The sequence below is a fragment of the Melospiza melodia genome, chromosome Z (genome assembly GCF_035770615.1).
Source record: "Melospiza melodia melodia isolate bMelMel2 chromosome Z, bMelMel2.pri, whole genome shotgun sequence".
NCBI lineage: Eukaryota > Metazoa > Chordata > Aves > Passeriformes > Passerellidae > Melospiza > Melospiza melodia.
Genome location: NC_086226.1, coordinates 34,619,635 through 34,635,883, shown reverse-complemented (window position 1 = coordinate 34,635,883; position 16,249 = coordinate 34,619,635). Strand labels below are relative to the sequence as shown.

At 37.9% G+C, this 16,249-nt stretch overlaps 1 protein-coding gene across 2 annotated transcripts in view; it reads right to left on the bottom strand.

Annotated features, from left to right (window-relative positions):
- Positions 1–16,249, bottom strand: part of ZSWIM6 (zinc finger SWIM-type containing 6) — a 107,379-nt gene that overhangs the window by 26,467 nt on the left and 64,663 nt on the right. The window contains exons 3-4 of one of the 2 annotated variants that reach the window (XM_063179636.1): positions 10,779–10,927; positions 10,108–10,258 (exon numbers count right to left, since the gene is read on the bottom strand). The exons of the other annotated variant lie outside the window; for it this stretch is intronic. Coding sequence (XP_063035706.1) covers positions 10,108–10,258; positions 10,779–10,927 — 300 coding nt within the window. The remainder of the gene's footprint in view (positions 1–10,107; positions 10,259–10,778; positions 10,928–16,249) is intronic. 2 annotated transcript variants of the gene reach the window in all.

The window sequence follows — 16,249 nt, the reverse complement described above, 5'->3', positions numbered from 1 at the left end:
ACTCTCAGCACTCAGTTGCACCCAAGTTGCAATTTTATTCACAAACATGCCTTAGTGCATTCTGGTTTCAATATTTAGCCTTCAGAGAAAAAGGTTTTGTTTGGTGTTGTGTTTTTTGGAGAACAGTGCTGCTTCATTTTGCACTAATTCATTCTATTAGTGAATTAAACTTTGATGTATTGGTCGTGACAAGTGCTTCATGCTGACTATATTGTGTGTGATAGCATAATCACTCCCCTTGCATTTCACATTAGCTGCCTGATTAACACCATAGATTACCTGCAGCTGATAGCATGAGGGAATCACCGCCCTTCTGCAGGCTAACCTCCAAGCATACATTTCAGAGAGGGGAAGTGTAAAACAGAGACAAAATAAAATACCTAATTCCTTAAGCTTCTCTTTCTTGCTGCCCGCTGCTGCTATAAGGGTTAAAGGCACATGTGCATTTGGCTGAAACAGGTATTTACATCTTGAGATCCTATTCTAAGCTATCAGCAACCACGTGATCTGATTTCTGTTTCAAGTAACTACAAACTTCTGCTTTCTCTTTCTGTGTTTTCAACTTTTAGCACAACGGAATAAGGAATTAACCACATGCTTCAGACATTTTGCATGAGCCTGTTGTTCTGGGTTATATCCTTTCATGAATGTTTTAAAAATTCCTGCATCTTTGCAGACACTCTGTCATTTGACCAAAGGGTGCCAAAGGTTTTCAAAGAACAGGAATTTGCTTGAAAGGTGCAGTTTACAGTGTGTCAATGGACTATGACCTCCCCAAGAGAATATTAAGGATCAGTCACATGTTCATTAGATACCCCTGTTGCATCTATAGTGCTCTACAACCTAACCACTGTAGCGAGACAGGGGCTATTAGTCTACAAAGCTGAAGAAAAGTATAAAGAACCTGCAAATGAACCTTACGATTAACTTTCCTTAAATTTAGAAAACTATCTAATGATTTGTTTACAATCAATCAAGTGAAGGCAAAAGCATGGTTAATACTAACATATATAGTACAAAAATGGTCCTTTATCTTAATATAACTCTTTACAATTTTAACTAGCTGCCAATATTTACAGCTAGGCGGCAAACACGAAGTATGCTCCGGACCAAAATATGTATCAGATATTTTACCAATTACTTTATCTAGCAATATACTCTCAGTAGGAACAGTCTATCTTCAGAGACTTCAAGAATTTTCAGAAAGTTGATGTGACTGTAACTATAAATGCATTAAGCTACTTCCATATTAATCTATCCTTGAGATGAATTAATTCCTCTCACAGGTAATTTTTAAAGAAGAGGCAGAACAGGAGATGTTTGTCCCACAAAACAAGCTATTAATAAAGCGGAGACAGAAAAATACATCTCCTTTACAAAAAATCACAACAAACAAACAAACAAACAAACTATCAAAAACACGGAGCAAGTGCAAACACTCCCAGTCATACTGGGAATTACAATTGCCACAACTGTTCTCACAGAACATAAATAATGCACTGTAACTGACCAAAGGAATACATTCTGATTGTCTAGTTTGAATTCCTTCCTACACTTTTGTTTCACAAGTCACTTTTACCTTCCAGTCCAAACATGACTGCTGAGTTTTTAAAAATCAGCAGACTTCAATTACAACTTCTAATACAAGAATCTAGCAGGCGCCTGGCTACACAGCTTACTGACTACTTACCACAATGCAAAATTCTAAGGTTATTTTTAGTTTTTAGTTAAATTTCTCCAGCTCCGATTGTAATTTTCAGCTACGTTTTGTGGGTTTTGAAGAACTACCTTCCCTATAAAATTTTTTGTCTATATAACAGATAGTTATAAAGGATTTCCTTTGTCTTGACTTGACACACCCAAGTGGCTTGATATCCTTGCATCTCTCACTTCCAATTTTTTTTTCCAGTATTCATGGAATACTGGAAAAAGACAAAAGATTGGAAAATAGCACAAGGCTACATGGCTGAACCAGATGTAAAGCTCAGAAGTCAGTGAAGACTCAGTAAGTAATTTCTCCCCATGAATCTATCACTTCTCTCTAGGTCTAGTATTTACTAGAAGTGACATTGGAAAATTGAATGGTAGGCCAATGTTACTGAAGTATGAAAAATAACACTAGGGGAAAATAACACTATCAGCTTGGCTTAGAGTAAAACTCTGTCCTTAATCTTTGCAGACATGATTCCACAGTTAGGGCTGCAATGAATTGTGTACCAGCTTCAATACACATCATTTTTTAGGACATTTTCAAGTAAATCAGTTCAACATCACAGGAATTAAAAAAACAACTGCTTTAATGTGGGTACTTACATAAAAACCTGAAGTACTTTCCAACCAGCTAAACAGAACAGAAATGCAACTTTCTGTACGGCATTAAAAATAAACCCCTCAAGCTATGCTTACACACTAAAGGTAATTACTGTGACCATTATTTCTGAAATCTGATAAATGCCACAGGATTAGCTCAGCTGGTTAGAGTATGGTTCTAATAACATAAGGTTGTGGGTTTGATCCCCATATGAGCCATTCACTTATGAGCTGGATTCAATGATCCTTCTGGGTCCCTTCCAACTCACAGAATATTCTGTGAAATTATCTAAAAAACCCCATTTTTACTATCATACTCTGGCCTCACATACACCCTCATTTCAAATTCTATAATGGCAATGTCAGTAATGGAGGAAGAAGGAAATGATCCCCAGAGAAGGTGGACAAAATCCATCTTTGCAGAACAGCAGCCTGGCTTCATTCACTGAGGAAATGAAGGTGACAGCATCAACCAAGACACTGTAGGGCCATGACAGCAATTTAAGTCATCATCCATAACTCAGGTCTTAGAACAGCAAAACTGCCTTGTGATGCTAATTCTGACCTACTGTTAATTTAGCACCTCCAACAACAGAAATCATTCAAAGACATTGATATAAATCAACAGCTTGTTCTGTGAAAAAGCAGGTGTCACCTTAAGTGCATAACCTGAGGGTAGATGTGTTTCATAAGACAGCTGAGACTAAACAGTATTAATGTAACTATTACTTAAGCAAAGACAGCCTATTGGATATGATACAGTTTAAGACACAAATATGTGTAAGATACCACTCTACCTAGAAAAGGCCCACAATGAAAGACCAAGGGAAATGGTGCATCCAATCTCCCTTCAAAAACAGGACTTCCTACAGCTTTCATTTCAAGGCCACAAAAGCCCTATGTACAACTGACTAATCTATACTTAGAAATCTGAAGTTAACTTTATTTTCTACAAGAGCAAGGCATGGATACTTTCTTCAGCTTTAAGGCAATACATGATGCAATTATAAGTGGGTGTATTCAACAATATTAAGACAATAAGCATATAAACTTGGCAGTTGAATTTCAAACTCAGTCTTGCTGTACTGTTTTATAAAAAACATAAAATACAGGGAAATTATCTCTACTAATGGCTGACCCAAAAAAGAGAGACTGCAAGAAGTATGCAGGTCCAGAAAAATGGTACTAGAGCACCAAAACTGTATGGAATGCTTAACTTCATCCATTCTTTTTCATGCCAGCCCTCGAGTAATCATTAAGTCTGGCACCAGGAAGGAATTCCTCCAGAGGCATACTGGCAACAACCATAGCTGCTTTTGTCCTTTCCCCCCCTCCATTTAGGCACTAAGCACAGATAATCTGTTCAGAACAGCTGGCATGTCCCATTCATACAAGTTTGTCTCTAACTGCAAAGGGAAGGAATGCCTGAGACAGAAATATGGATAGAAAATAGCTTCATTCTGTTAAGGTTAAAAGAATCTAACGCTGTTTTCTAGAGATGACTATAAATTTTCAGCAGGAAAAAATTCAGAGTGGTTTCCAAGTTTAAAAAAAAAACAACAAACCAACATTATTTAACACTTGATCATTAGTTTGCTTATGGCAAAATGGTAATTAAATCTCTCTTAATTAGTCTATAATGATTCCTTTGCTAGCCTCAACATTTAGAATTAAGCTTTAGATGAGGAGCAAAGCGTTACTAATAAAGATCTAGGCATAATCCATCAGGAAATACATTGTACTATTTCTCTGTATCACATGACTTTGTAAAATGGTACTTTAGTTTAACTTTTAACACAAAACTATATAATTCTAATCCAGAAAATCCAGGTCAAAACATCAGTAAGTGTGGAATCAAAACAGACTATCAGCCTGACCCAACATTAAAAAGTGGTATACAACAGAGCAAAGTACTCTTAGTAGTGAAAACCTACTAAGAACTACTGCGGCAAAGCCATGTTATCCACCACACTCCTTTAGAAATGGTCCATTTAATATGCTAGTATACATTTAGTATACAACAGAAAGGACTGCAAGAATGCCACTGGGAAGAGCTTTATCATTTGAATGAGGCTCATTTCAGTACCACAACAGGTTCCTGCACTTAAACACTTTAGATTCCAATAGGTGGTTGAGATACAGAGATTACACAATAAATGTGGAAGGTACCCAGCTGAACACAGAGAGTACCATTTAAGTTCTCATCAACATCATAAAATAAGATGACCAAGAGAGACCTGGATCAGCATGAAGCAAAACCACAACACATTCACCAACTCTATTCACTGCCCTGCCTTGCCAAGGACCTCTTTGGACACTTCTCCCCCATGACAATGCCATCATATTTCTACTTCACAAGAAACTAATCCTTGATTCTACAAAAACCCAATTCTCCTCCCACTTTAGGAGTTCTTAAATATCAAAATGGAGGAAATCTAGTAGAAATGCTTGTTTTGGAACAAACCCATGCAAATTATGTAAAGTTGCTTCACCTTGAAGATAAGCAGTAGGATATAAAGATACTGAAAATGGTAGCTCACAGGAAAAAACCTGATCCTATAATCTACACGTTGACAAGGTGTTGGGCTCCATCACTCCATCAAGCAGTAGATACTTGTCTTAGATTCTTCTACTTGACTGCTTTCATCAGATTAAGCATCTGGGATTTAATTTAAGAGTTGCAGCTTTATTAAGCTGTCACAAGAGCAGCCCTACTCTGATAACAGTAGCTGGTCTAATTATGGCCTGGTTTAGGGTTGACAAGTACAATGATTCATTCATGGCACATGAGAAGCAATAAAAAGTTGTTTTGCATTACAGCTTTAAAAATGTAGACAGTTTTTTCATTTAATTTGTCACTTAGCTTTTGCTAAGAGGACTGCTAAATTGCAGTAAGAGGCAAATGGGGCTTTTAGTTTAAATGCAATCCCCATATTTAAATGATCTGTAATGGCACAGCGCTCAAGTGGGAACACTCTTGTTTCACAGTGGGCCCTGATGGTGACATGTGACTTCTGTATTCAGGTCCTGTAATATCCATGTGGCTAAAGGGCTTCCAATTTCATTTCACAGCCAGAAGCCTGCAGAAAACACCAATTAACTTGCAGATCCCATGTGCCGACAAAACAGTCTCTTCCCAGTGTTGGCAGTGCTCAACACTTAATTCCAAAACAGAGCCTCACAGCCATCATGATCCCTGGGCTGGAGTACAAAGTCAATTTCCCCCCATTTTTAGGGAAATCTTTTTATTTTTGATGAGAACAAGCAACTTTTATTTTGTTTTTAATGGATGAGTATTAATGACTTGCCCATCTACTAAGATTACAGAGTCCATTTTGTTTCTCTCTAGATTACAAAGAAAGCTTTCCTTCAAATCAGAGATCTCAGCTCAACAGGCATCACCAGTCATTTACTTTGTGTCTCCATTTCCATACTCCATTTTACCAGTGCAATTTAATTAAAAGGAAAACCAAGGGGCTTCAGATAATTAATCATTATGACATCCTAAACTCTTCAACCATGGTCACACCATGAGTCAAACACCTAAAAAACAGCATGTGAAATATATATACTGGGATACCATTTAAACAGCAATGTGAAGAATTCTAATTCTGCTTTAAACTCTGCAAAGTGGAATTCATGTATTGCTGTGGCGAGTTGGAAGTAATCACCAGTGCATCACTGAAATTGCATCTAAATTCTCCTAGCTTGAGAAGTATCTGAGCAAGCCTTAGAGCTCTGACCTGTAACCTTTCCAACAGGATACCTCTGACATTCCATAAGTAGCATTATCCCATTCCTTGATGTAGAACAGGAAAATCTGCTAGGCAATTATTATATTTTACTCCCTATCTAGAGGTTTTAAAAAACAACTGCCTAGTTATGTGGGCAGATCTAGACCTTTTTTTATTAACATGATGCTTTTGCTCAAGAAATTAGGATTTTATACTAAAAAATTGCCAGATTCATCGTTGGACCTAAAGTATTTCATCTGGGGGTCTTGAATGGATGTTTCAGGGATTTTTAGCAGTTTTTTTCATTTTTATTTTAGGTGTGCAGGGTTTCACTGTTGCTGTTTTTAAATTAGCAACTTCATTCAAACCCAAAATGACTTCTACTGAAATCAGCAATTTACCACAAACTTGGACAGAAACTATGATCAAAGCTCAGTGTGTCCTTCCAATACCCTTGCCAACACCCAATGCCAGGCAGGAAGCATCACTTAAATTCTAATGAAAGGTTCAAATGACCCAGTGAAGGAGCAAAGCTGAAGTCATTTAAGTATGCTTAAAAGTCTATGCCAAGATGGAACTGACAAAGTGGCCATATGCCTAGCAGTTGGCAGACAGAATACCAAGGCAAGCAAGAGAGCCTTTATTAAGCAGAGTCTATATTTACTTACTTTGTACGCCCTAAAATTTTCCCTAACGACAACAAATGGCTACCTACCTGTGACATACATGAGAGTACAGCTAAAAGATTTTTTTTGAAAGACATTATATATATATAATATATGCCTCCAGATTACTCTGAACAGGTAATAAAAACATTAAATATGCAGAGGCCTGTGTCTCACATCTTCCATCAATATTTTGGTTCTCTGACACTCTAGAAGATAACAAGCCAATGTTTCTTTGTAACACCATGACAGCATGACTCTTTTAAACTGAGTGTCTGAGTTACCTCTTCTACTCGAACAGATCATGTGTTGCTGGGGCCACCCAGATTTTCCCTCTGCAGTCTGCTATTGTAACTCTGGTGTCCCTTAAAATCTACTTGAACTTTTTGTACATTCATTTTTTTTTCTTGAGATGCAAGTTTCACATGGAAAAAGTAATGTTTTATGTGAAAAGAGGGAAACTCAAGTAAAGTAAGATCCTAGCAAAAACACTGCAGAAGCTTGTAGCCTTCACATCACATAGGAGTTAATCTGGAGCAATTCACACAACTAACAGCGTCTTGGAGGTAACTTGCTCTGCACCAGTGGAAGGAACCAAGATATCCTATCAGTGGGGAGAAGAAATAGACAGTTTAGAATCATAGAATCATGGAGATGGAAGAATCAAGTTAAGTTCTACCCTTTGCCTACTGCCCGCCTGGTGTGACTGAAGAGTATTTGCAAGTGAAACCATGGTACAAGATCAACATATTTTGATTCTCTTAATAAGTGTCAGAGCAGTCCAGAACTGAAACAATACGGTCAGCCTCAGTCTGCAAATACAGCAGGTCAGGCAGTGGTAAGGCTGCTGTTTGGAAGTGACATCTAGGATTCTGATTAAATAGAGGTAAACCATATTCAATTAATCCAAAAGTATTTATTATTTGATCCTGCAAAAAGATAGATTCTACCTCCTCTACCTTCAGATAGGTGTCGTCAAGAAAATGATGTTAAAGAAGACTGATGAAACAAGAGGAGCCGCTACAAAAATTTAAAAAAACTTTTTTGTTTATTGACAGCATGTGGCAAGATTGCTACAGGTAACAGATGGAGAACACATTTCTGCCTCTCCCACCACCTACCAACTCAACCCACATAAGCAATGAAGCATGAGACCCTCCAGGTTTCACTATCCTGGGATACAATTTTGTTCCATGTATGTCCAGCTAGGCATGTGCCTTGCTTGGCAAAAACTGCTATTTTTGGCAAAAACAAGACAAGGCAACATAAAAATGGTGGTTTAACTTGCAGTTATTTCTAGACTCCAACAGAGCTTTGCATGCTATGATATTAAGGATTCTGGTCATAGAAGTATAGGTAATTAGCAGTTTATTAGCCGAGTGGTTCAACTAGAGTGAACATAATTTTTGCTATATAGGTTATATCCAATCTTATCCCACCAGTTGGTATCTGATTCAATCATGATCATTTTTGACCTCTAAGAATGCAAAAGTTAAGTTTTGCATTTGAGACTTCTTTTCTAAATGAAGCATATTACTCTTACTTAGATTTGATTTCATTTAGCTTGATTTTGGACCTTTAAATTACATTAAGAGCATTATGATATTTGCTCTCTTCTTTACACTACTTACATAATGTCTCACAGGACATCATCTGTAAACTTTTGCTTGTTTATTATTAAATGTTTTTATGTTTTCTGCCACATAATTCAGAACGTAGCCATATTGACCAGAGCACATCAAAACAGACATCTTTAAGTCTAGACTTGAAAAGCCTTTCCAGAATGAGAACACAGGTTTCTAATCCAAATTCCATGAATCACAACGCAGTCCCATTTAGGCCATGCGTGTCGCCAGTTTGCTTTAGGAAAGCCTCCAAGACACCTGTAGTAAGGTTTGGAACGCTAAGACAGACATGTTAATATGTTCACTCATACACTCAGTGAATTACCCCTCAGAGGAATAAATTAGATTTACCACTGTATTTTAAATCAGGTTGTCTTTAACCTCCCACACACTTGTGTATCTACTAGTTAGTAGTTTGTTACAGCACTTGATATCTAGGAAAGCAATGCTTGTGGTTACTTTCTATCTTTCCTCTCATGTGCCATCCTGAAAAACTTTCAAGTTGTATTGATTTTCCCTTCAGATAACACCCTGTATCAACAGAGGCTGAGAAGGATTTAGAGCAGCCCTGCAGTGAAGCACTTGGTGTTACTAGTGGATAAGAGGCTGGACATGCCCCAGCCATGGGCACTGCCAGCCCAGAGAGCCACACGTGTCCTGGGCTGCATCCAGAGCAGGGTGGGCAGCAGGGCAGGGAGGGGATTCTGCCCCTCTGCTCTGCTCTGCTCTGCTGAGACCCCACCTGCAGCGCTGCATCAGCTCTGGGGGCACAGCACAGGAAGGGTATAGACCCATTGGAGGAGACTGAGAGAAGGGGCACAGAGATGACCAGAGGGACAGAGCACGGGCCATAAAAAGAAAGGCTGAGAGAGTTCAGGTTTACTCAGCCTGGAGAAAGCTCTGGGGAGAACTTAAAGCACCTTCCAGTACCTAAAGGGGACCTACAAGAAGGCTGAAGAGGGACTTTTTAAAGGCATGTAGTGATCAGACAAAGGGGAATGGCTTTATGGTGAAAGCTAGAAAGTTTAGATTTGGTATTAGGAAAAACATTCTTTACTGTGAGGGTGGTGAGGCACTGGAACCATTTGCTGGAAGCAGCTGTAGATGCCCCATCCCTTGAAGTGTTTCAAAGCCAGGTTGGATGAAAGTCTGAGCAAACTGGTCCAGTGAAAATTGCACCTGCCCATGGCAGGGCAGTTGGAACTAGGTGATCTCTAATGTCTTTTCCAACACAAACCAGTTCATGGTCCTGAGATGAGATTCTTACAGATTTTGAAAATTTCTGTAGTAGTTCAAAACCGTATTAGTGAGGTCCTCACACCATTCGAATATACCTTTCGCATTTCAGCCCATTTCAGCAATGTTAATTGTTAGTCTTCTGTATTTTGTCTCCTTTCTTGCTCAGTAATTGACTTCTGTAATTGTGAATCGGTTTCTTCCTCAACCTTTCCAACTCAGCACTAGAGGCTTATGTATTTCACCTCAGGGGTGTAGCTACATTTCCACTTTTTGCTTTATTCTTTCTAGCACCTCTAGTACTTAAGTTTTGGAATTGTACTTCTTTTACACCATGCTCCCTCTCTCTTCCAAATGCAACTGTCTCATGCTGTAGGTCAGAAATTTCATTTTACCCAAACTTAACTGAATAAAAGAAAACTGCAGGAAATTCTAATCTGCTCAGCCTAGAACCACAATAGAAGTTTTTCTCAACTCCAAATATACAACTGTTTCTTTATTAAACATATGAACACCTAAATGAGTCTATGAATTTACCCAGTTCATCCCAGAGCTGCCTATACTTGTCAGTCATTGTAGTTCCTTGTTGTCTCCAAAGCGACAGACGGGGGTCAGCCATGAACTGTTCTGTTATCAACGTCAACATGCGAGCTCCATTTGAATCTCTCATTTTTAGCATCTCTCGCACCTAGGAAACGAGTCTTTTAATACAAACTTGAAAAAAGCAAAGAAATCGCAGTACAGACAATATGCTGCAGTGTTAAATATTCCCCTTTTGCTAAGTTAGAAATGCAATTCATATGTGTGATGGCAATTTTTTAGGTAGAAAAAACAGTCTGCCTTCCCAATTTTTGACAAAATTTTGGGCTCAGTATTCAATTGCAACTCTTCAGAGAATTTTTCCACAAGCAATCCACAGGTGTATTATACAAACTGCTGTAAGGTTTTCCAACATTTTGGGGGTGGAAAGGAAGAAGAGAACAGCAAAGCTGTAGAAGCTTGAAATGTTACTTCATATCCTTACACTGATCAAGACACACCAGATTGTAGTCCACTTCTGTACAACTCACTGTCAAGTTGCCATTGTATTCCCAAGGCTTTGTGTTATTTTAGAATAGCAGAATCTAGAACTTTGAGTAAGATGCAAGCAAGTACAGACTGGCTTGGAGAACAGAGGAAAGAAAAAAGGTTCAGAGTACTCAACACACCTTCGCAAAAAGCAAATTGAGCTGCTTCCCTGATCCATGGTATCCACCCTGGGAAAGGAAGAGTTTAACCTGTTCTTGGACTTGTTCCTCATCCAAATGCCAGCAATTTTCATCATCTATGCTAGCACCTGCTGTTGGGTCAGGAGCACCTGCAAACAGCAAGAAAAGAAATCATTATGTTCTATATGAAGAAGAGAGGTTCTTGAGTCCAGGGGAGAGGACTACTGCAGAGGGGCTTTTTGTGTCTTCTCCTGTTTTGGATGCCTTGATTTTAATCTAAACAGTCTTTAAAACAGACTTAAATTTCTTCCCAGTAGTCTTTAGCACTTAGAAATTATACCTATACCTAAAAGGCATTTAAATACATAATATTGTCTTCTCTGACAAAGCATTAGAATCAAGGTAAGGGTTTTTCTTCCCATCTCAGCAGCTACACTAGAATGATTTTACAAGGAAAATTAAGATTTTTGAATTATATTTCTACCATTGTGATGTTAAAACCACTCTCCCCAAAACACCTGTGTAATTCCTGTACCTTCAGCAATCTTGCTCAGGTTTAAGTGACTGCTAGTGAGCGCTGCTATTGATGAACATGAGGAGAATCATCACCTTGGTGCCTCTGAGCTGTGATGGCTCTGCAAAGCTAAACAAAGAGTAAAAAAATCCCCAAACAAATCCAAAGTCTTAAAGCACTAAAGGCATTTCCATCATAAGTAAGAGCTATAGACACTTTAGATTATGCTGCTTTCAAGGAAGCATTTTAACATAGGCAATGTCATCTGCACAGAGTCAATTTAGAGCAACTTGAATTAGGCCAGTGTCAACTGAAATTACTAGATTCACATCCAGCAGTGCTTTGGCCACAGATTGCCATAACGCAGCTTTTGAAGATCAGACCAGTGATGTTCCCTCTCTTGAACTTAACAAGTTCTTGCAGCATCTAGTAAACTCTATTTTTCTGAAGAACCCTGCAACTCCACTGGACATCTTCTAAACGGTCTTCAAACTGAACAGGCTGAAAAGTACTTATCTACAGCGTTGGACTCAGCTCAAGGTTGGGAATCACCATACCACATATCAGTTATTTTAAGCATGGCTGAGACTTAAGTTGACTTTACATTTTAATTTTTAATTTATCACAGCTGCATAATCTCTATTATGTTTTGAGAAGATGTTATAGAAATGAATCACGTTCAACAATCTCTCTCATTGAAATCTGTGTCCATGTTACTCTGTAGAAAAAAGAAAATATTGCCAGGGAAAGAAAATGACAAATTTCTAAAAAGCCAGGAGTTTTTTATAGAATCCTAAAAACTTAAAAAACCAAAATAGCTACAACTCTATGATGTACAGGAAAAAACCCCACTGATTCTATTGATTCAAGTCTTTGTTTCACAATTGCAGCTTTGCTATGAAGGTGAAGCTTTTAAGTGCTCACAGGAAATGCTGAACTCTTTATTCAATGAAACTACAAACAGAAGATTTAGAGGGTCAGAGGGATGTCTTATCTACAAATTGCTGAGACAGTAAACAAAAATATGTTTCAGCTCAGCAACTTCCTAAACTGCCTCATTTTCACAGCCTAAAGCAGGGAACAATGCACTGCTGTATATACACACACATATGTGTTTAATTAATAAGAAATTGTCTTTGGAGATGTGAATAAACTCTCCTGCTTTCCACAGGAACACAAAAATGTCTCAGAAGACAGGAATCAAGCTCAAGACAGCACAAAAACCAAGGAATCAAAAACTTGCTCTTCTGCAAATGTATCCACCTTCAATTTATTTGTTTTAAAAGGCTTTCAATTCTGTCAGCTATATGAAACACATACTGATAAGTCTTTGGTTGCACAGAACAAGATAAAAAGGAAAATCAAGCCACAGAAGAATAAGCAGTGCAGCTGTTGCACAGACCAGGTTCGCAGTATCACCTTGCAAATAGTTTAAATATTTCATTGCTCTAAAACACAAAGAGGGTGAAGAGGAAGTATATAAAAGCAACAGTATATAAAAGATACACTTAAATTTGTTCCTTATTTCAGTAGAGATTTATCTTTAAATAATCTTGGTATGGTTACTTTCAAAGTGAATTAAAAATAGCCCAGTATTCCCCAGCTAAGCTTCCCTATTTAGGGGATGAAAAAAAAAATCCTTCTGCAACTGTTTACACTTTATCAAAAGCTCACCTGTCATTTTGTGTTACAAGGTTAGAAAAGCAATGCAGCTACCACGGATTCTTTAACAACAGGTTTCCTTTACAAAAGTAAGCCTGCCTGCTACCCAGGGCCACCAGCACTGCCTCCACCAAGGCTACTCCTGCCAGTATGATCCCAAATATATCTTAACCAGGAGCACAGTATCACTATACTCACACCACTGTTACTTGCAAGCTGTTAGGCCACTGCTAGCTGTTAGACAACTGTAGAAGATGAAGATGCCAAGAGTCTGTGCCTTACAGTTCTCTTCAGCACAGTACACAGATATTCTGACTCAGAATGATTTTCTTTCTTACAAGATCTTACATAGGCAACATTCAGTATGATCAAAATTTTTAATTCTTAAGAAATTTCAGTGCACATATAAGCAGCACCAGCTACAGTTGCAATTCACTCATCTTTCAACCCTGTTGGTAGTCTTCAGCAATAGCTGTGGCAATAGGACACTGTGTCTGATCAGGCACAAGTCCAGACACCTTTCCACCAAGGCAGCATCCAGGCAGCCTACTGATGCTCCTGGAGAAGCCTCAGCTTCTGCTGCTTATCATTCTTGTTTCGGGGTCAAGACATGACCATCTTCTATGTCCCTCAACTATCTAGGCACTCTTCAAGTTCACTAGGTTCACCCACACCCAGGTGACTCATCTAGCCTGTTTCCTCTCCCACTCAAACAGATCCTGGATGGGATTTCTACACTGGCATTTCTTCTGAAAACACAGGAGGGGGTGAACAGGTAAGAAACTATCTGAATGAGCAGGAGGAGGAAGCTGCCTTAGGGGCTGTAAGAAGCCCTAGCAGTAGCTGTCAGCAAGGCTCAGGCTCAGCATTGAATAGGCAGAGCTGGCTCAACCCAAAGGCAGCAGCTTCGCTTAGGGTGTGGCATGGCCCTGAACTGGCACTGGCAAGGCTTTGGCAGGAGGACAATTTGGCTGCAGAGAGGAAAGAGGAACATGAGCAGCCCTGAATTTAAACTCTGCAGGGCAGTTTGGTACCAGGGTTAAATTAAACCCTGTCTCCCATTTGTAACCTGGGGATAAGTGTTACTCATGTGCTTTAGAGAGATGTCATGAGGATACATGAGTTCACATTTGAACTATGAAAGTGAGAAGTACTGTATAATTATGCTAATACTAAAACCCATAATTAAAGTGTGTCAGTTTATAGACACTAAACTAACATATTAATCTCCCTCTCCCCAGCCCCTGGCTTTTTAAACTTTTGCCATGACTGGTGTTTGAAATACACTGTACATCATGTATATACATTTTAACATAATAAACAAAGCCTTCATAACCAGTATATAGACAGAGACATATATACTTACTCATGCTCTTTTACTATAATTACTAAATTGCAATCTCAGCAGTCAAAGCAGGAATATTGTGCACAATTGTTTGTGACACTGAACACTTAACAGTGTTTGAAAACAGGGTAGCAGCCTCTTACATTTAATGTCATAGCATGTTAAATATAACCAACTCCCAAGTTCTAAGAAGCAGGAGCATTTGAAAAATAAACACTTTGTTCATTTACATAGCATTTAAAAGCAACTGCTTTCAAGATGAGCAACCATGTTTAAGCACTGATGCTGTACATGGAGAACTTAACCTCACAAAATAGAAGCAAGTAGGGAGCAATGAGTAAAAATAGACTAAGAAGTTCTTATACTGCCAACTACTCAGGGGCAGATCAACAGGGAGATTTGGATAAAACAAGGCAAACTGCTTCCATGATCCTTATTTCTGCAGTATCAAAAGAGTTGACTTCAAATAAAACCATGCTGAATTATTCACTTGTAGCAATCTACACAGATATTTTCTTGAACTTTCTAATAAAAATGTCATTAATTTGAGTATACAAATGAACAGTACATCAGTTACATTTTATTAAAAGTCATCCCATGGCAGCATTAAGGAGAAGATATGGAAAAATTATTACAAATAAAAAGCATGACTTAATGAGTATTATGTGAAGACAGAATGAAAGAAACCCAGCTAGAAACCAATGTTTCCAGATGCTAATTCACAACAGAATAGTGATTGATTTTAAAAACACAGTATACTCAAATTATTCTAAACAATAATTAGATAAAACCAAAGATCATTGAAACAATGATTCAAAAATATTATTATGTCTTTGATTCTCCAAATGATTCCAAGTTTAGACATAAGTCACATAACTTCAGGACTTTTGGGTGCACTATTTAACACCTGCTTAGCAGCTCACAGCACCAAAGGAAAACAGCACATGCTATGAAGCTGTCAGTGATAATGACACAAAACATGAAGACTATGCTAAGTTGCAGAGGAAAGTTAATTAAATCCCAACAAGTTTTTTAACTTCAAAAAATTCTGCATTCCCTCTGCACATATTCTACTAACAATATCTAATCTCTCCTGCTAAAATACGCATCTCACAAAAATCGACATCATCATACAGCAATACATTTCAAAACTTATTTGTGCATGGCAGATAGAAGAACTTTATCAGTATAGATAAGCATACTTTATTTTAATTATTTATCTTCCATGTCTTTTAGCAAAATCTCACTATTTTCTATGCAACAAGTTTTATATTTATGTTTATTGTGTCTGAAAAAACCTTTCCTAAAACTATTAGTTTCATAAATTATTTTTATGTTACTTTGCAGCTACCAGTCTTTTCTTTTTATTTTTACATTCTACTACTTATTTACATTTAGTTAGGTTTCTTGAATTTCTCTAGTTTTGGCTACTCTCACTTCCTCCCCAGATCTGGCTCACCAAACAATTCTCATATTAAGCACTTTCCTTCTTCTTTAAAGGAAATTCACCTGCCACTTCCTGCATTCATCTTTTGCAACTAGACTCTCAATCAATTTTGCACTTTAGGCAGGGCCATGTGAAAGATTCCATAACTTTATGTAATGTTAAAGAAAATAATTTATTTTTATTCTTTTTACTAGCAGATCACCAATATATTTTATTCAGCCCTACTCTACCCCACAATATTCTATTAAAACACCCATCATTGTGGTTAATACATTAAGTACATCTAAACACGTATTAACCTGTACCTCCAGATTGCCTCTTTGAACTTAATAGTTACAGGAACAATATCAGATATTATGAAATTTTCTTTGAAAGCTTTTTTTTTTTTTTGTAGATGTTTTCTTCTTGAATGTCTCCCCCAGCACTGCTAATATACATTACAAATTAACATTTGCTGAGGATGTGCCCACATTTGCCTGGACAAATGAAGAAAAAAGTAGAGA